Raw genomic sequence first — 23,937 nt, 5'->3', positions numbered from 1 at the left:
CGCCCACTCTCCTAGCTGTCAGACTGGTTCACCAAAAACCTTGCCTTGCATGTCGTTTGTATGTTGGTTGCATGTGTGTGTGTGTGTATGTGTGTGTGTGTGTGTGTGTGTGTGTGTGTGTGTGTGTGTGTGTGTGTGTGTGTGTGTGTATTGATTTTTTCTAAAAAACTTTGTATAATCCAGTTTGTTGTCATGATGTAGAGGTTTGGGTTCATATTTGTCAAAGATGCCTGAAGGTTGAATTCAGGCATTTTGGACTCAAATAGCAGTACCTGGATGTGTGTTTGTGAGCTGTCTAGCCTTCAGGTATGTTTCTGTGCAGGAATGTCTGCGTCACGAGGCGTGTGGAGGCAGGAGGCAGTCTCTGCAACTGTGGGAGTGCTGTGCAGAAGCTGTCTTACGCACAGTTAATCACATTTCCCTCTCCATTTTACAAAATGGAAATTCCAGCTGACCAGGAACAACCTGATTTATGCCTGTTTTGCTTCTCACTAATATTCCTTCTGAAGCTTTAATATTTTTAATCATTCAGACTCACTTTAACCTACTTCGTTCGTTTTTTCCCTTTTTTGTCGCACTAAAGGACAAATACTTCTATTTATCAGTATATTTATCAGCTAGGATGCAACGAGGTTTGCTTATGCTCTGGGCTCTGCTTCCACACCCTTCGTCTGCCACATTTTGGGGGGTTACACAGCACAATGCCAACAATCTTTGGCATGTTTGGCTGCTTATAAATAGGGCGCTCATTGTCCAACACAGTGCAAGGGGAGTCAGAAGAGGACCCGCGTCTTATCCTAAGAGTCCGGACTGCGTGCGCTATCGCTGCAGTGTTCCTGCTTAAAGGCACAGCGGCAGGGCCTGCTCTTCCTGTCAAGTTTGGACAGGTACTCTACCTGCGGTCCACGCCCTCTTCTGTGCCGCTGCGCGCAAGTGTTCGTGAGCAGGAAGTAGCTGTCAGCGACGCTGCTGCTGTTGTTGTAACGTTTGGAAATGCAGCTGTAAGCTGTATCTGAAAGAGAGGCGGCGATTTTAGATTATCTTTTTAACTTACAAAAACAATCATTTAAAAATTATTTTGCTTTTATTTTATTTATTTTTATTATTTTTTGAGGACATGCGGCTCTGCAGGACCTGCGCTCTCCTGGCGCTCCTGTTTCTGGCAGTCTTGGATTCATCAGGTGAGGGGGAAAAATGACATCATTCAGTATTTTGTGTTGTTTGTTGAATCTACGTGTAGCTTCAAACCAAAACACCAAACGTCCTTGTGTCAAAAGCGTGGCTTCTTTTCGCGTTCGTGCGCCAAATGGGTCAGAAACACAGCGCGCGCTGAGCTGCTGTAAAGATGCACTCAAGCGAAGCTGTGCTTAAAGCTCCGTGTCAATAAATGATAGGATAATAACGAGCATTAAAGGCAGCTCAGACATGACGGAGGCTGGAGCGCGTTTCCACTCATAGCTCCGACTTCCAGACCTCCATTTTCAAAAAGGTTTATGAGGCATTTATGGAGCTTCCTGGAGGCATGAATTCATCACGACTTCATTAATGATTGACCAACAATCTGTTGCTCGTTTTTTTTTTTTTTTTTCATAATCTTTTATGTAAACTTCCCGGTTTTCTGGGCTGAAATCATCATCAGCAAGTTTAACTTTAAAAAATGGTTTTTATCATATTTATAAAATGACTTCTCAATAACTTTGAACAGTGTGACGTTCTCAACACACCCACTGTTTACGGTTACCAGAAGCCTTTTGTGGACTAGTTGTTACAGGTTCAGGTTAAAGAAGGACTTTATTTTGATTTAGCTTGAGAGATAGGAAGAGCTAACATTACGCTCGCCGCTTTGAGAGTGATATTTAATTCAATATATTTATTTTATCGCTGGTTTTGGTTTTAAATCCTAGATTGTGTGTTTAGTATTAGGTTTCTTGATATTTTTAGCAGGTATGGTCCAGGCAGGGATTATTATGGGATTGCACATGTGAGGGTTTCACCTCATTCAGAGTAGCAGGGTATGTGAGTAAATATGGAATTTCTTGAATTCCATTCATAGAACTGATGTGAAATAAGGATAAATCAGGAAGTAGGTCATCCGCATTTCGCAGAGTCTGGTGAAAGTAAATAACAGGCAGAAAATAAAAGAAGTTAAGAGAAGAGTTCTGATATTTGCAGAGGATTGGAAGCAGGGCAGTAAGGTTGTAACTGTAAGAATAAGTGTACTGTGTAATATATGAGGGTGTGTGAACTTCCCCCTCTAATTTGCATACGTTAGAAAATATTCACATTGAGTGTGTTACTTGTACACCTTCCTATTCATACTCTTATCTAATCAACCAGCTAGTCATGTAGCTGCACCTCAGTGTAGGTCATGAGCTCCAGGTAACTTTAAACATCAGAATGGGGAAAACATTTCTAATGAGAGCTTATTGTTGGTGCCTGATGAGCTGGTTTGAGTCCATCTGGGCCCACTGATCTCTAGGGGCTTTCAGCACTACAGTCTCCAAATTTTACTCTTTAAATGGTCGATGGTAAGGTCAGAATTTGGCATCAGCAGCATGAATCCAGTGACCCAGCCTGCCTTTAGTCACCAATCCGGGCTGGTGATGTGGGGATGGTGTTTTTTGACGGACTTTGATCATTAATGGTATTTTTACCAACCGTGTTCATACCAGAATGGCTGCAATATTCCAATAGCTGCTTGCATCATGTTAACACACCAAGTCACCAACAAAAAGTATCTTCAGAGCACGATCATGAAAGCAGTCATGATGAAGTGGCATCCTCAGTCACCAGATCTAATTCCAGCAGAGTAGAGTAACCTCTGGGATAGACTAGCATGAACGTGCAGGCAAAGAATGTGCTAAAATTATGCAATGTTGATGTCAGGAACTGTAGAAATGTCACAGAAGTATGTGGACACAGGATGTTTAAATAGAAAAGACCACCAAAAACAACACCTGTAACCACATCTGGTTTATAAAAACCTCGCTGCTGTTGAGAAAAACTGCTTCTCCCAGAGTTAGAAAAACATTCTTGGGAGAAAACAACGGGGGAATCACCTCATTATGCTTTTTAAAACTGGTTCACCCTCTCTTTACTCACTAGGTGACTCACATTTATCGAAATTCAGTTAATTTGCGCTTGTCTGTTACTTCAGTGCATGGGAATAGGTGTGCCTGGAGCTGCTGTGTTTGCTCAGGCGTGAACAGAAAAATCAGCTGGACCGTTTAAGGATGTGTTTGTTTCTTTTATATATCATTAAGACCACAAGTATTTGGTCACAGATATAAAAATAAACTAATCTGAATCTGACTGTGGCTTTTTAGGTAAAAATACATCCTCTGGTGGACATGAATGTGTACATTTTGTGGGATCTTATCTTTCAGGGTGAACCAAAGTGACTAAAGTCTGATATAATTATCCCTGTAGAGCTATGCATTTGTTGATCTCCTCTTAAGATTAGTTTACAGCATATTCACATTATTGGATCTGATTTCCAGAATCCCAGCAGGAGGTCGTTCGACCAGACAAAGGCTTGAATGTGATCGTGTCCACCGAGCAGCCAAAATGTTCTGTGTGTATCGTCAGCAAGGTGAACAGCACACAGTCTTCCTGCAACTCTTCTCTCTCTCTGGTACCTGAAGCTGAGACCACACTGGAGTTTTCCTGCTCCCAGCCTGTCGAGCAGTCTTACACTGTGACGATTGCTCGCTCCATCGGTGAGTTTACTGACAAAATACACAAATGGCTCGTTCGGCTTCGATCAGACGTCGTTTAAAGTGTTTTATACTTTTGAAGAGCAAGTATTCATTTGGTCTAATCATAGCTTCAAGAATAGATAATTCATAGATGTAAAAACCACTGTGCAGGAGCCTCTACTTTCACAGTTCTTTCCTACCCTGACATGTATTGCTTTAGACTTTGCATTACTATTTCTTATTTATTATTTTTTTAATTTGCTTCTAATTAATCCTCAGAAAACAATTTCTTTTCCCCCAGTCAAGTCAATTGGTGGCTATTTCTATTGTAAAAGAAAGCTCAAAGCTCGTATGCAATCCACTTAGATATAGCTGTGGCGTCTGTGGTTTTTCATTTACTAATTTTTCTAAAGACATTTTCAGTGTTATGCAGATTAAGCATAATTAAAGTGTCAGTACCATTTTTTTTTAACCCATCTGTGCATCTTTTCTTGTCTTCGACTGAACTCCAGAATGCACTGAGAATGCCTGCAGCTCGCCAACTCTGCAAACTCAACCATCCATCCTGACTAACTTTGCCAGAATCTTCACCTGGGATCTGAATGCAGCTCAGGACACAGTCGTGCGCCTGAGCATCATCGAAGGAGGACTGACGGACACATTACAGCCATGCTCAGATGGCTATCAGTTCTCTGTGTCCACATCCATAGCCAGCAGCAAGGCCCAGACTCAGTACTGTCGAGGCGGTTCTGTGAAAAGTTTGTATCTGATCAATCCAGCTGTCGTGTCTCTGCAAGTGAAACCAAAAGCTCAGGTGGTCAGTGAGCTGTTTCAGACCTCCGTCACACAACTGAGTAAGAACTATTTGCTAAATATAGAGTCTTTTTTAATTAGAAGCTCCATAGGATTAATGCTGAGTTTAACTGGAGCTGCACCAGCTGTTAAGTAGCCCAATTATAGCTTAAAACTTTTAAAATGAGTCACCAAAAATCAGTCAGATTTTAAAAAATGATTTAACTGTGTGAATTTGGTCTAAATATTTACTATTTTGCATTTGCATTCAGTCTTTCATAGAAATAGGTTTCTTGCTACTTGCAGATGATTTGTGTGAACAAAGAAGATAAAGCCTGTAATTTGCTATTTGTGGGTCTGAAGATATTAGATTATAGTGGGGTTTAATGGTGCTGGTAGACAAAGCCAAGCTGGCCAATGGTGGCAGCACACTTCAGAGTTTTTCCATCCATCACTAAAGGCAAAAGTGAGTAATTTAATTAAAGCTTTAATGGTGGACTCTATTACAAGGACCCTGTGAAGGGATTGGCTAACAGCTGGTGCAACTCAACCCTGGCCTCTGTCTCACTCTGCGTTTTACTCTGTTTAGAAACTGAGGTCATAAGCGTTGATTCCAGCACGACTATGGTCCTTAGCCGGGACCCGAAGGAATCGGTGTGTGAAGTGTGCACCGCTGAAGGCCCCACTCTCACCTGCAGCACGGAAAAGACGCTGAACAATGTTGACAAACTGTCATTGGTGTTCAGCTGCCCGAAACCTCAAGATGGGTTCAATGTGAAGATAAAAAAGACAATAGGTGAGAACTGCTGGAGCTATATGACAAATAAATTAATACACTAATAAAGGTTAAAAAATCAAGCCAATCAGTTGCTGTCCAAAAGGTATTGCATGGTGGATCAACATTTGTTCTCTTGATAATTCTATCGATGTTGACAACATCTCCAACACACTGGCTGAAATCCAGCTGAGCCATGACGGAGCCTCCACCGTGTTTTACAGATGGCTGTATATGCTCACTGTTGTACCTCCCTTATGACCTCCTCCGTACATATTGACAGCGATTTAAACTAAAATGTTCAAATCTAGATTCATCACTCCGTAAGACCTACAATGATTTTCAATCAAGTTCTTGTGTAATTTGTTATACCTCAGCCTTTTATCCCTGTATCACTGCCTTAAGAATGGCTTCTTGATAGCTACTCTTCCACTGAGGCCATTTCTGAACAGTAGACGGATCAACCGTAGAGCCAGATCTCTCAACTCTTGTTTCAGGTCTTTGCTGGACATGACCTTCAGATACTACTCATCCACTGTAGTTTTTTGTTTGTTTGTTTGTTTTTAGACCTTCCACTTCCACTTATTTTATCCCGAGTTACCCAGTTTCCTCACATTTCTTTAGAACACACTGCGCAGCATGCTGCCAAGTTTTTGACTAAAAGCACTTTAGGAATCGGTTTGTTGCAAAAATACTACTTTTGCGCATTTATCTATAATATTTTTTTCTGCATTTATTTCTACATTTACTTTGGCATCTCTCTCATTGAAGGAAAACCTCACATTTCATCCTCCTCAGCCATCATGTGAAATTAAAATATTTCCTAATTTCTTCATCCAGAATGCACCAAGACTTCCTGCAAACCTTCTGCAGCAGAAATTGTTCCCGATCAACTTAATGCCTTCAAAAGATCCTTGACGTGGGACATCAGTGTCCCAGAGAGCACTGTATTAACTCTGGACTTTCCTGGTGGTTTGAAGGACATCTCTTCAGGGGGGACCTGCCCAGATGGCTATCAGTACTCAGTGAATACAACTAAAAGCAATGGCGAAATTCAAAGTAACAACTACTGCAAAGGTGGGACGGTGTCTGATCTGAATCTGCTTGGAGCAACGACTGTGACTATCGAAGTGCCCAAAGGAGAAAAACTGGAGTCGGCAGCATTTAATGTCAAAGCCACAGAGAGAGGCAAGTTTGAACACTTTCTAGAACCCGTAGAGGAAGATGTTTTATTCATTTTATATAAAGAAAAAACATCAAAGCAAATATTTATGGAGACCTATCCTTAACAATGGCTGATAAATCCTTTAAAATGGTAATGATTCAATAATTGCCTCTTTATACAGTTGCAGCTAAGGACCTATAACTCAAATGTAGTTACTTTAATCTGTATATATTTGACCTGGACATTGATTAATAGGGAAAGCAAAGCTAAGCTTTGTTTCTTGTCCCCAGCCAAATGTTAAAAAATTATACCAAAATAAATTATATGCTATATCTGATCAAATTTTGTGTGAAAATAAATAAATAAATAAATAATAAGTAGAATATTAATTATGTTTTTATGAAAAATCAACTATAAATATATTTATGTCTCCCTTCTTAATTTAACCACAAATAGCATAATACCAGTTTTTCTATTTTATTTTGTTAAAGGTTAAAGCTGAAGCTGTTGGAAATGTTTCGTTTTATAAGAATATTTGACCAGCAGTGTTTTCTTGAACTGATTTGGCTTAAAAGTGTTAATGATGTAAAGTTGTGATTAGGAGTTTCCATACACTCCAACACCCTTCTACCAATTCTGCCATGAACAGTGGTCAGATATCCAGACAGAATTGTGCCAGAAGCTTATTGATGGAAACCAAAAGCATCTGGTTTAGGTTAAACATGATAAGAGTAATTTAACCAAATATTAGTGGGGGTGTATGTATACATTTGATCTTATAAGTATACTTTTGACCCTGTGTGGATTAGAGAAAATCCCAAATAAATTCAAACTTGTGCACCCAATTCTTGTTTTTTAAAGTAATTAAAGATGTATGTTGTGCAATTATTCCACCCTAGAAAAAGAACTGTTCCAAGAAATCATTAAAACCCCAAATTGCCATTGCATTTATGCTCATAATGAGTGCATATAAACTCCTGGTCACAACCATAAACCACCAGAAAATAATTTCGTGTCTGTCTAATATGAATATTTTATCAGACTAGTGACAGAGCTGAATTATCTTCAGCCAGATCAGCATCTCACCATCTTGTGCACCTTTTTGTTTTTAGCTAGCAGAATGATGTCTGTGGCCTCTGAAATCAAGAAAACCAGAATTATCATCACGAAGATGAATCAAAAGCTCGACTGCAGCGTGTGTACGGGCATGGCGCCTAACCAGAAATGCAACCCTAAAACCCTATCACTGATTGCTCCTTGCAACGTCTCAGTAGAGTTTACCTGCCCTCGACCTCAAGATGTCTTCAGTGTGGAGGTCAACAGAGAAATTGGTATGTAGAGTTAAAATATGTGAAGTCAGGTCTTATGGTCTAATTTGTCTACAACTGGAATTTTGTGCAACCCCTCAGTTTAGCTTTGGTTTCTTTAACATCTCCTATCTAAAAGGACACTTTCTTCTGATTGGCCAGCTTGGGGAAGCCTCTATGGAGGGTATCATCTAGTTTTCATGAGATACCTAAGGAGCATTCTGCGCCTGTAAATGACCATGTGAACAAAATACATCATGAGCCGATTAGCTTATAGTGAAAGTCGATGCAAAAAACAAAGCTATTCAAAGCAGTCTGATGACTGAGCTTTTCACAGCTCTGACTGTTTACTGATCTTATTCTCTGAAAAAACAGTGCTGGAAACATTCCTGACAGATTTTGTCCCAAAATTGATGTGACATAGTTGATGCTATCACACAGTCGCTTCAGATTTCTTGGCTGCACATCGATTATGTGAATCTCAGGTTCAGCCACATTTCAAAGGTGCTATATTGCGTGAGATCTGGTGACTGTGGAGGCCATTTGAGTACAGTCAACTCACTGTCATGGTCAAGAAACCAGTTTGAGATAATCTGAACTTCATGGCACGGCATGTTATCGTGCTGGGATCAACCATCAGAAGATGGCACATTGAGGTCATAAAGGGATGCCGGCTGTGGTGCTTAAACAATGCTCACTTTGTACTGATGGGCCCGAAAGTGTGCCAAGGTAATTTGATCCACACCATTACATCATCATCACCACTCTGAGCTGCAGATACAAGGCTGGAAGGATCCATGCTTTCATGGTGTTTATACTAAATTCTGATTCCACCATCTGAATGTCAGACCAGGCAATGTTTTTCCAATCTTCTGTTCTGTCCAATTTTGATGAGGCCATGTGAACTGTAGCCTCAGTTTCCTGTTCTTAGCTAATAGGAGTAACAGGAATAGGAGTCACAGCTGGTGTGGTCTTCTGCTGCTGTAGCTCAAGCTTCAGTGTGTGTGAAAATCCCAGCAGATTAGCAGTTTCTAAAATACTCAGACCAGCCTATCTGACACAAAAATAATACCACATTCAAAGCCACTTAAATTACCTTTCCTCCCCATTCTGTTCAGTTTGAACTTCAGCTAGTAGAATCAACGTAACCTCCAGAGCCTGAGATACCTGGAGAAAGGTTGGAGAGTGAGGGGGAAAAAGCCATTGGAAACTCACCATCTCTTTTGTTTTATCTGTATCTGGACAGACGCACCGTTCTCTGGTGAGCCTGTTCAGGCCGAGTCCTCGGTGTTCCCAGAGTTCAACCGGACCTTCAACTGGGACTTGAAAACTGATTTCCCTCACACATTCCAACTGGACTTCCCAGAACAGGGACTGAGACAGATTTCCAGTGAGGAGAAATGCCCGGATGAGCACACGTACTCTTTTATTATCTATTTACGTGGGCAGGCAAATATTGGTACCTTCTGCAGAGGAGGATCTGTGAACACAATCCAGGGTCGCTACAAGGGCCGCGTGTCCCTACAGGTGCCGGCGAATGCAAAGATGGATCCTTTTGAGTTCAAACTCAGTGGCGGGCCTGAGACGAACAGTGAGTCATTTTATATCTACAAAAAAACCTCAGACAAGACAGACAGCACAATAAATCATTGAGTAGAGAACTTATAACGAAACACTTTTTAGAAACATTGCCATAGTTAATAGTCTCATATTGGCACTTGGAAAATGTTGTCTTCCATGAAAATCTGGGCTTTTATTTATTAAATGAATTGCTTTTATTTATTTATTTTGTTTATACATTAATTCAGATAGGGCAGCACAGAGTAGACAAAAAAATGCAGCATGGTCTGGGATGAATCCACAATACTGCTGCAAGGCCTTAAGCATTCAGGTTGCCTGTTCTACCAGGTGAATCACAGGAGTGTCCAAATAACTTGCAAAGCAATGGGGATTTATAACACTGACCTGGTGTTATATATCCTAGTCACCTTTCGGTATTCATACATTTGTATATATTATAGGACGGTCAGAACATCCAAAATATTATTTCTTAATTTGGCACATGAAAATCCTTTTCATTGAATGATAAAAGGAAAGATTTGGTATAGTTCAGGTGTCAGTTGCTCACTGTTTTACTTCACAACCATAAAGAATTGTTTAATCATAAAGAATACATAAACACAACGGCAAAAATTAGTAAAAAGGTTAGAATTAATGTTTTGAGTTTTTGTGTTCTAAAATGTTATGAAATATTATGAAATCTTGATTTTTCTAACCTCAGTGTCCGCTGCTTTTTTTTTCCTCTTAGTGATCGCGATAGTGGGGGTCAGCCTACCACGAGGTGTATCGGACACAACACTCGTGACAGCCAACTTCCCTCGATACTTCCCTGGCAACATGCAGATGCAGTGGAACTTCACGGTGCCCGGGATGCACAACTACACCGTGCGCTTCGATCACGTCACACCCCCCGAGTGCCTCAACAATGGAGAGGTGAAAGTGGACTATCAGGCAGGGGCCAACACGGTAACCAAAACTCTAAATGATCCTCAGCCGGAGCATCAACAGGGCAACTTCAACATGGTGCTGACAAACTGTGAAACCAACACGACGCTGCCAGGTCTCACGCTGAACTACAGCGTCTCTGTAGTGAGGAGCGGCCGTCCAGGTACAGTGTTAAAACATAAACAGCTGGGACTCATACACAGTTTTGTTTTGTTTTTTTAAACATCAAGCTATTTTATGTGTCTATCACACTACTGCCATTTCCTTTAACTATGGTAGATATTGTAATGTAATTATTTATGGTTTTCAATCAGTTTATACAATTTGTATGGGCAAAAATTGCATTTATTTAAACTTAAGTTCGTTTCATTATGCAAGTATCATGTTAACACCGAAATATAGATAAAATGGAGACTGTGTAACACTTTTATCAACAACCCAATAGAGTGAAGTTATAGTAGAAAGGGTCCGAATCTAAACAGGCATTTTGTTTGCACACTGAATGTTTTCATTATGAATTTGGGAATAAATTCTTCAGGAAATCTGCAGCCTGTTCAGGTTTACACAGATACTGCAGCTCCTCCATCAACAGATGATGGCAGGTTCATGGCAGCACATGAGATGAGTGTGAACTAGTCTGGAGACAATGTGGAAAAATGTTTTGATGCTTTTGAGGATGTGAAGAGAACAAATTTTAGTGTCACAGCAAGAGGTTTTGAATCCGCCGGTCAGCTGGGCCCTTTCTGTGTGGTTTTCTCTGGGCACTCCAGCCTCCAAAGGCATGTTAGGTGAATTAGTGATTCTAAATTGGTGTGAATGCGAGAGTGAATGGTTGTCTCCATGTTAGGCATACAGACTGCTACCCTGTCCAAGGTGTAGCTCATATCTGATATTATGACAGCTCTGATGAGCTCCAACTCCTGCTGTGACCACAGATAAGCCAAAGAAAATGGATGAATGGATAGATAGTATGGTGTCTCTGCTTTGTCATGTCCCACATTATTTTAACATCTGGATGGGGAAAAAAAGATTTTTTTTAATGTTTTGTTTTTATTTATTTGTATTTATTTTTATGGAATATATTACCTTTATCTTTATCTATATGTATTATTTTTATTTCCCTTTTAGTTTTGTGCACGGTGGATCTAACCAAAGACCCAGGAATGTCCCTGCAGATTGAGAATCTAAATTCTGACTCCTACTGTGAGATCAGCATCAACTCTGAGGTTAAAGAGAAGATAAATGTGACTGCGGGATCAATAGCCAAACTGTCCTTCCTCGACTGCCCAAATGAAGACGTACGCCTGACTGCCAAAAAAGTTATTGGTGAGAGTTCTCATTCCTGAAATGTGTTTTCTTATACATAACAGGAGATCTATCTCTGTTTCCTGGGTATAGAAAAGATGAAATCTAAGTTAAATAGTCGATTTAAAGTCTAAAAGGACAGACTGATATTTTGAGAAAAATGTTTATTAGCTTTATTTCTGAGACTTCAAAGAAAAGCTCATCAAGAGAGCCTCCTTCCACCTTTAAATAAGAACTTTTACAAAAAAAAGTGCAAGAAATTGCTGCATTTGCTTGCATTTGTTATTTGGAAACTTAATATCATCCATCTCACTTTATGTTTTTGAATGACAGACTGCAAGAACACAGAGTCGTGCCCCGTGACTACACTTTCTGTGTCCACAATGGAGCCTTGCCTGCCAATGCCCCTCAACAGCTTCACCTGGCACCTCAACATCCCAGAAACCAAAACGTGGGACCTGGTGTCACCAAAAGGGAGTTTGCGGCAGTCCCTGCCCAGCCAGGAGTGTAAAGAGCCTTTTTCTCTGCACTTGGCAGAAGAAGAGGGTAGCAATTTTGTTGGAAATTTCTGCTTTGATGGCGTAATCCAAAAAATTCAAGTGCACGCCAACATCTCCATCACAGCTCCGGGACAGCAGTTAAGCAGGATGACGGGGTCTTTCCTCAATATCAGCGTCAGCGAGGAGATCACAGGTAAAATGTCAATTATGTATTGTTAGGCTCCAGCCTGTTTTTTTTTTTTTTTCTTTTTTTTTCTTTTTGAATAAAAACCCAGGCCCAGGCGTATTTACTCATTACTTGTATCAGTTATATTATTTAGAAGAAATGCTGATAACTGGTCATTATGATGTTTTCCTGATAATGGCTTCATTAATTTGTTGTCTGACTGTTTTAAAACACTGCAGTCATGCTTGGTAAATATAATAGAAGCTAAATTCAAAATTTAAAAGGACTCAAAAGTGAGAATGATGACCTGAATCATGAGCCAGTGTGTAAAAAGTGACTAGTTTTATCATCCAGTATGTTATGTAGTCTTTTATTGTTTGAGTTTGGTTAAAGAAGTCATTTTAAAGAATTACCTTAAGATGAAGGAAATTTGAATCAATAATTAGTTATTGAACAAAATAATTTATTTGAGAGACTGAAAAACAACATGCTGCAGTATGCGGCTACTGTACTTTAAAATTCCACGCTGAGGCACTGTTGCACCACAGATGGGTTTTTATTTATTTATTTTCATTTATAAAACACCCAGGATTTAGACTTGATATGAATTCCTTCCCTCTTTCAGAGACTATTATTTACGCGGTCAGTCCTGACACGATGTCTCCAACACTGCTGGCGACCCCCAACTGGCCTCAGGGTATGAAATCTTACCGCACCCTAAGCTGGATCGTCATGCTGCCCGACCAGTACAAAGCACAGCTCAATTTTAACGTCACACAGCCTAAATGTAAAGAGGGACACACGGGAATCGATGTGAGGACGATAGGGAATGAACAGCCGAAACTAAGTTTCAAAGAACAGGGTCCACAAGTGGTGGAAAAGTTGGTGGGAGAGAGCTTCTATCTCAACATGTCCAACTGTGAACCAGAGACTGGTCAATTTAGTGTACTGACCACAATCAATCTGCAGAGGAAGCAGAGTAAGCAGCTATCACTGTAGCACATTCAAATACACAAAACATCTTAAAGTCATAAATCTAATCAGTGTTTGCTTTGTTCCTCCACAGATTATTTACCAATCGTCCTTGGGATATCAGGAGCTCTTTTGCTTTTGCTTATAGTGCTAGCTGTTGTATGCATCGTCGCAAAGTGAGTACACCTGTAGCAAAACCCCGACCATTATTACCCTAACCCTGTACTGAGACCAGGCCGCTAGTTAGGAAGAAATCTCTGTCTGTGTATCTTTTTGTTTGTTTCTTTGGCTGCAAACTCCTTCTAGACCACCAGCAGTTGAGCAGCCAAACTTAGCATACAGGTACATCTTCAGCAGGTTCTTATCTACATCGGATTTAAAGATGTTATCATGTTGCCTAGAAACCATTTAGCAAAACAGCTAAATTACTACTTTTTTGCATTTATGCACCTGTAACACCTCATAAAAGCATTATATCACTTTTATTACGTGACAATAACATGTCATTTAAATCCACAAAAGCTGAATTATGCATAGCCATCCTGTTGCCTGGCAACCACCAAGCAAAGGGCAAAAATTACCCTTTTTTAGCATATAAACTACATCCACGACTACCCCAATTTTTTTGTTCTACTTTTTCTCATTGTGATTAAATACAATTGTAATGATGTACTTAATCTGAGATTAGATACTGAGTCATACTAAAAATAAGCTTGTTTTTAATCCCTTTTTATTTTCTTTATATTTGATGATTTTTCACAATTAGAACACAAACCTTTTTTTCAATATCAAATTTTAATTTTTGCAGTTATAATGGTTGTTATAAAATAAATATGAACAATGCAACTGCTGTAAGATAAACCATTGATTTGCTGTTTCTGCTGATATACACAAAGCCAAAGTATATGGACACACTTTGCAATTTTGCATCTGTGCAAAACCAGTGAATTTAAGTTTAAACAAACTAACAAAGAAAATACAGCATTAACTGTTTAGGAATTAAAGACATTTTTATACATAGTCTCTCATAGTGGCATTATAAGACCATAAACCTTTGGTTTGTCTTCATCCTTTCAAACAGGAAAAAGAACAATCAGAAAAGGAACAGGGGATCGTCCATATACATGCCCAAAGGGAATATCTTCCGGCCCTCTGACATGCACTTCACCAAAACCCGATCTGAAAATGAATCCCACGTCTATGAGTCCATAGATGAAGCGATGGTCTATGGCCATCTGCTGAGCAACTCCAGCCATGGCGAGGCGTTTCCAGACCACTATAACGGCATTCAGACAGACTCCTACCGCACTTTCACAGGCCCCACTGATGGAGCGCTGCCTGTCATTAAAGAACCAGATCCACAGCCCGAGGACAAAACGTTCATGGATCCCTCTGAGACTTTCATACCATCCCGTCCGCGCACTCCCATCAACCGACAGGACAGCCTCGGCTTCCAGGACCGCAGGATGATTGACAATGAGCTATACACATTCAAGACCACAGGGGAGATAAACCCAATCCGACTCTCTGGGACTGAATTGGAGCCCATACCGGATGACTCTTTGTAGTGTGTCAGGACCACAGCCACCCAATGAACTGCTATTTCAAAATCCTCCTTACAGCACCAAGTATCTGCCAAGGGGTACTCATGCACGTGTCTGTGCTGTGACTATACTCAGGGAGTCTGAGCTTATATGTCTAAGCGGTATTTGGTAGAACTCAGTCTGCTCTAGAGATCCAAGAGTGAAAGCAGTGAGCCCTGTTTTAAAAGTCTGGAAAATAACGTCCCTGGGATACAAAGAGTGCATGTACAAAAGCTTTTCCTTTATGCTTGTGCAACGTTTCGTAACATTGTGGTTTCACTAATGGCTCAGACATAAGGAACACATCTGGCTCAACCCATCGCAGCTCTAGACAAATGCAGTTAGTAGAAAAAAGCAAAAAGTATACTTACTGCACTGTTGAGGCAGCCACGAACCTCAGTGTGAAAGCACACGATTGGCTCATGTATTTCCAACATGAGCTGTTGATTGGTTCTTTGGTTTTAGGGGCTTTATGTAATTGTCCCATAGCTTTTTATTAAGGATCCTTGATCCCAGAGATATGGCTCGCAATCTTTTCATCTTACTGCCAGCCAGAAAAAGCAACAACGACTATTTCTTGAAAGTTTGTTTGGTTTCATTTTTTTTAAAACTTGTTTGGAGTATGGAAAATTATCTGTTATTGTTGTTTGTAAATGGTTTTTATATTGTTGACTAGTGTTTTTTTGTTTTTTTTTTTTTAAGATTTGCCTTTTCTCAGCCTGTACATACCAGAATTGTTTTGTTTTTGTTTTGTCTTGCAATAAATTGTCAGTGTATGATGGGGAAGCGGTGTAGCCTTACGTGACCTTACGGCCATCATTACCTCATCTGAAGTGACGTTTCATTTTCCCTCTTGTGCTTAAACATGGGCCTCTTTGCATGCTGGACACTAAAAAAGCGGTTTCAGCCGCAGGAACTCCAACTATAAAAACAGTGTGAGGAGGAGGAGGGTGTGGAAGAACTGCTGAAGAGTTGCAGCTACTGTTTACCAAGGAGCATAGCGGAAATAACAAATGCAGAGTCCAGGTTTATGTGACATTTCTAAACTGCAGACAATTTTTAAATAAAGTCTGCACGTCTTATGACTTGCAAGTTTTGCTGCATTAATCTTCAAAAAATTTTTGAGGAAAGCAAATTTCTGAAAAAAATGAAAAAGCAAAACAGGGATAGACATCGTAGTTTATTGATGGTAATTTTACAGGTCGCAAGCTACAAGACTAGCAAACTGGAATGAGTGAAGACTGAGTTATTATAAAAATAAAAAAGTTATATCAGTCATAATTCTGGCTTTCTTTAAGTCCTATTTAAAAAGAAGTTTAAAACAGTGGTTCTCAGCCAGTGAGTCACAGAGCTGCTGTTAATAGGTGTGAGGATAACAGAGAGTTACACCCAGTTTTTCATTTGTGGATGGTGCCAGCACCCAAACACTCTTTTTAATCACATGAACATGGTTATTTCAACTTGTGTTTTTCTAAAATGATATGCAGTTTTCTTAGCTATTTCTTTGTACAGCCACACAGTCTCTTGCTTACTCCAAACTGGACTGTGGTCTTCTTCTTGTTTAATTCCAAACACCAGGAATGCTGCAAAATTACATACCAGCAGCATCACATTTGTCTAAAATAACATCTTCTTATGCAACTGATTGTGACTTCTATATCAGACTTTGGTTCTGATGCAAAACCAGTTGGGAACCGCTGGCTTGAACCCCTTTTAGGATAGCAAAAAAAAGCAGCGTTGCAGTGAGAGTAAACACACACACACACAAAGCAGCTATAACCAAGCAAACGCAGAGTCACTGGTGAGATAAATGTGGTCAAACAATGTTGAACTGGCACACGGATGGCTTCTCGTCGCGGCAGTTCTCGTCAAACCACTTCCCCTGCGAGGCTGCAGACAGCACAGCGCAGTTCTGGGACATGCTTCCGTCCGGCTGGGGGGACCTAAAGTTGGACGTGTCCCAGTTTTTGTAGGTGATGCTGCTGCTGGTCTGGTCGATCCAGGTGCCCTCGGTGAGCATATCGTTGATGCCCAGCCAGACCTGCTCATCTGGGCCGATGCTTTGGCGGACGTAGTCTCTGAGCTCATCGTTCTCATCCTTGGATGTAGGTGTGCCGAGGACACCGCCCAGGGCGTTGCAGTCTTCGCTGGCGGTGTGATAACGTTTCCTCACAGGGTCACTCAAGAAACACTTGCCATTGATCTTTTTGCCTTTTAAACAGACTGCAGAGGGGAGAAAAAAGGAGCTGATGGTTAAATAAGAACAGTAAAACACTTTTTTGATAATGCTATGCAGGAAAAAAGGAGCTTTGTTATCATGACGAACATAAGTAAAAAAAGAATGTATGTGTTTGTTTTCCAGAAACAACTGAATATGATTTTCTGTTCAGAACAGCGGGGCAAACGTGTTTTCGAGATTAAAATATGGCATTTCAAAGACTCCACATGTATCCAATCTGCACTTATTTTTAACTGAAGCTTGCTTCAGGCTATTGGATCCAACTTAAATACATATTTTGTTCTCTCAACTGTAATCCATATCAGACAGAAGTGAGACTAAGAAGTGCGTCTGTCTCCACTGCCGGTGTGATATTAAAGGCATATTCACCTTCAATCACCAGTGACTAGGATCAGCCCAAGCACAGTTTATGAAGGAGGACACGTCAATAAGTGTTATATAGATAAATGGGCTAAAATGGATAAAATAAGTTGATCTTGCATGAATAACTTGATAAATAGTGTTGAATAAGCTAAATGGGTAGAGGGAGTGAAAGTGCAAATTCTTACTCTGACTTGACTGAAAACATCTAAGATGCATGCACACTAAAAAAAATCAAACAATGATTAAAAACAAAAATTCTGATATTTTGTGTCTTATTAATAAGATTATATGACAGCTACTTTATAGTGCATGCATATTTTTTTAAAATAAAATATCAAATGTCTTAAAGTAGATTTAACAACTGGCCCCAAAGCAAGGTAAGCAAGCACTGTTATACACTGTTAATTTGCATAAACTCGCACACTTAAGGGTTTTATCACATGATGGTGCAGGTAGTGCCTTCTCTTGATGACTGATTGAACTATGAACTGTTTTAAACACTGGGTTTACCTCTTTGCAGAGCCTGCTGTTCCTTCAGTAGGTTGAGCTCCTGGACGATGTCATCGATCTGTTTCTGTAATTCCACAATAGCAGCATCCTTTGTTGTATCTGATTCCAGACATACAAGAACATTTTTTTAAAAAGGTTACTTGTGCAAACTCAGTGATCAAACAGCTTTAGAGTGTTTTAAGTAAGAGGAGACTCTTAAGACTCTCTACCTTTTCTCACAAGCTTCTTCTTTGTTGGCGTCTGCTGAAGCGAGGAGCTTACGAGCAGCAGCACTCCCAGCAGCACACACACTCCTTTGAACTCCATGGTTAGACCTGTCGAATGAGGCCGAATCAACGTGGACACTCGCAATTTATCCATCTCCCTCCCTCTCTCTGTTTGTCCCTCTCACACCCTCCCTCTCATCCAACAGAAGATGGAAAAATTCTGAAGTCTGAAAGTGCTGTTTGTAGGAATAACAGTCCAACCTCAGAAGCCTTTAAGGATGGCGTGTGTGCGTCTTATTTGGCTCCAGACTCTTCACGTGGAGGTTGAGGGCTAACCAGAGCCAGGCCTGGAAAGCAGGTGTAGACCTGCAGACTGGAGCCAGACAGTGTGAAGCAGCTATTACATAACCCCTCTGCAGCTTTCATGAAGGTGTATAAAAACGACATAAACAAAGACAGACTCTTCTGTTGCATAACTCAGCTATAGTTTTATTGGCTCAAATTATTATAGTTTCATCCACAGCATATGGCTAAAATTTGATCTGTAACTTTTATTATTGCAGGTGTTTTTGACAGCAGTGAAGCTGCATTATGATCCTTTAGATGAGATGCAGAATTTTCTTTTTGTTTTTTTGTTTTAGACATTGCACTGAAAGATTTAGGTAATGGTTCAAACTTTGCCCAAATGTCAGACGGATCCAAAGCAAAAGCTTGTTTTGGATCGGTCTGTTGTCTGCCTGTGCACACACCCTCACCCTGTCTGAGGACAAAGTGGAAATGATCCAGAGTCACATCTGGTCCTCCTGTAAGATTCCACTACACTTATTCCTCGGCTGACACGTGGCAAACACAAAAGGATGCAGAAAGACTGGACTGTTCCAGTGCAGTGCTGCTGAGAGAGGGCAGTGCAGATTTCAAGAATGGAAAGTTTTGCATCTGTGGCGAGTTAAAAGAAAATCCATTCACTGATGTGGAACAAACTTTAAAGACAAATGAACACAAACATTAAATATTGTTCAAGATTCATATTAGGCCATTTTTCCAACCATTTGCATCATAATAAGTATTTTAAATAATCTGCACTACATCTTCTTCCTGACTTTGTAACAGCTTGAAATCAGACTAAAACTAAAACAGTCAATTAAACAATTAGCCCATAGAAAATATTTTGATAATCAATTAATTATTGAAGTTATTTTTAAGCAAAATGCCAAAAATTCAGTCTTTCTTGACAGCAACTTGAATATATTTGGTTTTGGGCAAAAGAATACTGGTGACCTCGGCTTTCCCAGCTGAGGGGTAAAATTTGATTTAAATCAAAACCAAACTCCAAATTTTGTCTTGAAGAATTTGTTGTTATCATTTTTATACCATCTTCATATCCCAAATATATCTAATAACAATAATAATAATAATAATGATAATAATAATAATAATAATAATGATGACAATAATCCCTCACTAGCTTCAGCTTTCAACCAGACCTATATCTTCTACACAGCTTCATCTGTTGTGATTAAGACGCCACATAAAACAATTCCTTTATCAATCTGTGTGCAAACAAAACAAATCTGAAAGAACAAATATAAGCAGAGTACAAATAAACACTTTATTAGAAAATTATGTATACATGTAAACACAAACTTAGAAACAGGAGCGGATTTTTAGCCCAAAAAACCAACTTTTTGTCTCTTTTTTCCAAGACTCTCTTCCTGTTCCAGCAGCTTCATGAGAGGAGCGTGGAGGGCTTTCCCAACTCGTTTGCCCGCCTGCAGAAAACAAGCAAAGAAAGAAAGAAAGAAAATAAACAATCCACCCATTTTTCTGCCACTTATCCAGGTTTGGGTCACGGGGGAGCAGTGTAAGCAAAGATGACACTTGGCTCTGCCTAGAAATTCTGTCTATAAAAGTAGTGAACTACTTTAATTCGGTGGGTGAGCAAGTGCCCATTGACTTATGGTTGAAATGCAACGGCCCAGGTTCAAGTTCGACCTGCAGCTCCAACTCCACATGAGTATATAAACGATTCCTTTTAACTGAAGGTCAAATGTTGCTGCTTTAAAATGTAAATAAGGTTAAAAGCACAATTTGTTAATTCTTCAACTGTGCTGAGAGGAGGCCAGATGGCTGAGGAGCAAAGCCGGGCTCACCTCTGTCATTTCAAAGATGCTCTCTGGGTCCAGACTGCCTCCGCCCACCTTCCTCATACAGGTGATGGTGCCCTTGTGCGTGACGGAGATGATGAGGCTTGCCACAGAGCAGGCCTTCTCCTGCAGTGTTGCATCCACCACATGTCTGTGTCCCACCTGCAGAAACACAGTGAGCCGTATGTAGCACTATGCCGTGATGACAGTCATCACCTCTGAGTATCAGCAAGTGAGCTCACCTTGCACAAAGTCACTATACAGGGAACGTTTTCTACGTTGAGTCTCATACAGTCGTAGGGGTCGTCAGACAGCTCTATTTCTTTTCCTCCTTCATCATCGGATGATATGTGAACTTTGGGAATTCTGTCGGTGGAGTAATCAAGACTTTTAGTAAGATTTAATCTGTGCAATATTAAATAAACTGTAAGATGCCAAAAAAATCCCAAACAGAGACTCACTTTGTGTTGAAGAGAGCCGCCTTGATAGCTACTGATATGGCATCGTACAAGTTTCCATCACACTGCAGGAGCTGTGGAAGCATAAAAACATGAGATTTGACCCAAGTTGTTTGGATTTATTTGGAAATTTTCAAGTAAATCTTAACACCTCTACACCGCTAACAACTCTTACTATACAAACAGGAAGACAAAGGTAAATGCAGCCTTGTCATTTTGAGGATAAAAACAGAAGCCCATAAGAATCACATCTAGGGTTGTGATGGAATAATTTTAATTATTTATTAGTTTTTTTGTGCTACAATATGTCAGAAAATTGTGAAAATGACTGGTGTAATAAGTTCTCAAAGTCAAATTATTGTCCAAAAATATCTTTTTCTGTCTAAAAACCACACATTTGTTATTGCAGAAGACAACTGTGGAGCAGCAGAGGAGAGGATTTTGGTTGGATCACTGGTCAAAATTCAATGACCCTCAAATGCAGGGCAAAAAAACCTGCAGTCATGGACAAAGGGAGCTGCAGTGTACAGTGCACTTTCTTTTTTTTTTTTTTTGCACACTAGAAAAAAATAAATATTAAAAAAGAAAAAAATTTCAGGAAGCAAAAGGCAGCATTGGACGCTACGACTCACCAGCACATCCACATAGAGCACCCAGCAGTGTTCTCCAGCACATATGCAGAGGCTCTTCAGATCGATGCTGCGTTTGTTGTTGAAGACTTTGTAGAGGGTGTTACTCAGCTCCGTGCCCAGCTCCTCACCCCCTCTGCCCTCAAACTCGGGGGTCGCATTGGCCGAACTGAAGAAGAAACAACCCAGTAAAATCGTACAGCAGGAGCTTATCCCACAGTAAAGCTTGCTAGTCTTGCTACCTCTTTTCACACACATACGTTTTGTATGGTCATATGATAATATTTTCTTTAGTGGACTTTGGTGGAAACCCAGGGAACAGATAATGCAACACTACCTCCTGGTGGCAGCACATCCATTAAAACACTCACTTAACTTCAAATGATTTATTTTTACTTTCAATGTCTTTAAAATCTTTCATTGCTGATGCAAAATTTTGATTTGAATTCATGATGTGTCACCTAAACACTGTAAAAAACATGACGCGCACCCATGTTTAAACCAACAGGGGGTGTAACAACTCTTCCAAACCACAGCCTGGCTTACCTTTCAACTCCCCACAAAACAAAAAACAAAAAAACTGTTTTTTAAACCACATCCATGAATGGGGTAAAAATACACTAAATTAATCTGTTTTTATTTTTTTGTTTTTTTTATTCTGGGGTATTTCTAGTTCTTTTTATATAACAGCAGCTGTTACACTTTTACCTTCATTCTCACACTGCCAAATAAATCTCACAGCAAATAATGAGAATAATAATTGTAATAATAATATTAATAATAATAATAATTAATCAATCAAATCAGAAGTAATCAAAATCAGTACTGAATTTCAGGCTTTTTACATGTTTTAGCACCAACTCTGCTGCTACACTATACAGTTTGTGCCCATCAATAATATGTAAAAATAAAATAAAATAATTCTGTGATTAACATAGAAAGCAAATTTCGATAATCACTGTGATGATTGTAGAAAATTGCTTACTGTGCATTACTGAGCTGTGGGACTTTTCCCCCCTCTGTTAAATCCATAGTGGCACCTCTGGACTCAAACACATAACACCCCTGATTACAGCTCTCACCAGACACACGTGCTTTAACGTGGAATTACCAGCTTCAAGTGGAATAGTGAAATGATATTGTGGATGTTTGCATCGCTATTTTTGACCACAGTTTCAGAATTGTTATACCCCTCATAAACAGAAATATCATTCAGCAGCATACATACCAATCAACAAAGAACTCCAAATAGCCCTCAGTTGGCACCGTTGGCCTCGGTTTTCCAATCTCTGCCTTAACCCCCACAAGAACCGCTGTGTGCCCCTGAAAGAGAGACAAACCATGGGGGGATATAAAAGGGTTGGTGTGACAGTGGAACAGGGAAATGAGCTTCAACAGCACTCTGACTTCTGAAAAGCTTATTCATGCCTTCACTTCATCTCAGCTTTACTACTAACAGTTTTCATTCATCTGTCAAGTCATTCAGGTTTTGCTTTGCTGACTGTAGCTGGACTAAAACTCTGTGGGAAGCCTCTTAAGTGACGAGCGAGATCACATATCAGCCATAGTGGCTTCCTTACACTGGCTCCAAGTCAAATTTAGATGTGATTTTAAGAATTAGTTTTTGCGTAAATCGTTTAACGAGTCAATGCAAAGTTGGGCAACTAATTTTCCCAAAGGGCCACATGTGGGACTGTTGTGGAGGGTGGCCTTAGTTAGAGTCCCTTTTAAATGGTCTTTGGTATGTAGTCCAATCATATGTGCCAGTGTTGGATTTCTCAAACCACACTCTGGTTCTTTGAACTATTTGGATTCTCTTTTTCAGGAAGAAGTTGGGACATATTCTGAGGCCTTCGGCAGTGCTGTTGTTTGTGTTACCTTTTTACTACAAACCAGAGTTCAGAGTCGTAAATGAGAGGACGGGACTTTGCAATGGCCAAGATGTGGAAAAATGTTGAAACCCAAACTGGGCCGTAACTGATTTTTGTTGAAATATCATTAAATTTCAGTCTTTCAGCTGTTCACACATGCTCTCTTTAGAGCTCTCAGCTGCAGATGCTGTCTGATTTAATTACCAGCGTGACTTTGGCGGATCCGTCTGTGTTGGAAACCACATCGGTCTCTATTTCCATGTGTCTGTAGTCCTCGCAGCCTCGTCCATCCACCCTTAAGTCATCCTGAAGACCAGGAAGAAACATGTCAACAGAGACAGTGCTAATGCAGCTAGCTTCCCATCGCTAAAGCTCATAAATACATACATTTGAAATGATTTTAACAGAATAAACAAAAGTCTGGGGCTGTATTTTTTAACATGTTTGTTAACAACTTACTCGTATGCCGTGTAGTATGTACACTTTTTCAGCCTCACTAACTTGCACTCTTGCCATTTTTCAGAAACACTTTTAGCATGTGTGTATGTCTGTCGCTTTACCCCTGCGTCATCAGAATTCGACAATGGGGCAAAAATCCGAAGGGCATGCTGGTTGTTTGAGTTTTCTAATAATCTTTACAGGTAAGCGCCCCACCTAACAAACACAAGAGAGTAATCTCATAAAAACAAAGATATTCCACTGATGTTGACACGAAAAGCAACTTAAAGTTTTAACAACCCTTTACAACG

General features: G+C 40.0%; 3 protein-coding genes across 3 annotated transcripts; 1 reads left to right on the top strand and 2 right to left on the bottom strand.

Moving 5' to 3' along the window:
• The first annotated feature begins 449 nt into the window (after positions 1-449).
• On the top strand, positions 450-15,554 carry cdcp1b (CUB domain containing protein 1b). Its single transcript, XM_031737499.2, has 13 exons — positions 450-1,181; positions 3,501-3,719; positions 4,211-4,552; positions 5,080-5,286; positions 6,106-6,453; positions 7,543-7,761; positions 8,984-9,328; positions 10,046-10,405; positions 11,371-11,568; positions 11,881-12,240; positions 12,839-13,192; positions 13,280-13,361; positions 14,267-15,554. The coding sequence occupies exons 1-13, from the start codon at positions 1,118-1,120 to the stop codon at positions 14,751-14,753; spliced, it is 3,585 nt and encodes a 1,194-aa protein (XP_031593359.1). The 5' UTR covers positions 450-1,117; the 3' UTR covers positions 14,754-15,554.
• Positions 15,555-15,929: 375 nt separating this feature from the next.
• LOC116318490 (tetranectin-like) lies at positions 15,930-18,251 on the bottom strand. The gene is made up of 3 exons (XM_031737502.2): positions 18,090-18,251; positions 17,881-17,979; positions 15,930-16,991 (listed from the first exon to the last, which is right to left on the bottom strand). Exons 1-3 carry the CDS (start codon positions 18,238-18,240, stop codon positions 16,585-16,587), a joined length of 657 nt encoding a protein of 218 aa, XP_031593362.2. The 5' UTR covers positions 18,241-18,251; the 3' UTR covers positions 15,930-16,584.
• Positions 18,252-19,672: 1,421 nt separating this feature from the next.
• Positions 19,673-23,797, bottom strand: exosc7 (exosome component 7). Its single transcript, XM_031737498.2, has 8 exons — positions 23,648-23,797; positions 23,393-23,494; positions 22,546-22,640; positions 21,321-21,486; positions 20,692-20,762; positions 20,473-20,596; positions 20,237-20,392; positions 19,673-19,855 (listed from the first exon to the last, which is right to left on the bottom strand). Exons 1-8 carry the CDS (start codon positions 23,702-23,704, stop codon positions 19,751-19,753), a joined length of 876 nt encoding a protein of 291 aa, XP_031593358.1. The 5' UTR covers positions 23,705-23,797; the 3' UTR covers positions 19,673-19,750.
• Between the last annotated feature and the right edge of the window lie 140 nt (positions 23,798-23,937).

This window comes from Oreochromis aureus, linkage group 22, assembly GCF_013358895.1.
Source record: "Oreochromis aureus strain Israel breed Guangdong linkage group 22, ZZ_aureus, whole genome shotgun sequence".
Classification (NCBI taxonomy): Eukaryota; Metazoa; Chordata; class Actinopteri; order Cichliformes; family Cichlidae; genus Oreochromis; species Oreochromis aureus.
This window is presented reverse-complemented; position numbering and strand designations above follow the sequence as displayed.

What these genes read in the sequence shown, in the direction of transcription:
- cdcp1b (XM_031737499.2), top strand. Translation starts at nt 1,118, where the DNA reads ATGCGGCTCTGCAGGACCTGCGCTCTCCTGGCGCTCCTGTTTCTGGCA. An exon ending in TGTCAAAGCCACAGAGAGAG is followed by an intron (nt 6,454 to 7,542) that starts GCAAGTTTGAAC and finishes TTTTGTTTTTAG; the next exon opens with CTAGCAGAATGATGTCTGTG. An exon ending in TGGCGGGCCTGAGACGAACA is followed by an intron (nt 9,329 to 10,045) that starts GTGAGTCATTTT and finishes TTTTCCTCTTAG; the next exon opens with TGATCGCGATAGTGGGGGTC.
- LOC116318490 (XM_031737502.2), bottom strand. Translation starts at nt 18,240, where the DNA reads ATGGATAAATTGCGAGTGTCCACGTTGATTCGGCCTCATTCGACAGGT. An exon ending in GAAGAAGCTTGTGAGAAAAG is followed by an intron (nt 17,980 to 18,089) that starts GTAGAGAGTCTT and finishes GTCTGGAATCAG; the next exon opens with ATACAACAAAGGATGCTGCT. An exon ending in ACAGCAGGCTCTGCAAAGAG is followed by an intron (nt 16,992 to 17,880) that starts GTAAACCCAGTG and finishes TCCCCTCTGCAG; the next exon opens with TCTGTTTAAAAGGCAAAAAG.
- exosc7 (XM_031737498.2), bottom strand. Translation starts at nt 23,704, where the DNA reads ATGGCAAGAGTGCAAGTTAGTGAGGCTGAAAAAGTGTACATACTACAC. An exon ending in GATCCGCCAAAGTCACGCTG is followed by an intron (nt 22,641 to 23,392) that starts GTAATTAAATCA and finishes TCTCTCTTTCAG; the next exon opens with GGGCACACAGCGGTTCTTGT. An exon ending in GTATAGTGACTTTGTGCAAG is followed by an intron (nt 20,393 to 20,472) that starts GTGAGCTCACTT and finishes GTGTTTCTGCAG; the next exon opens with GTGGGACACAGACATGTGGT.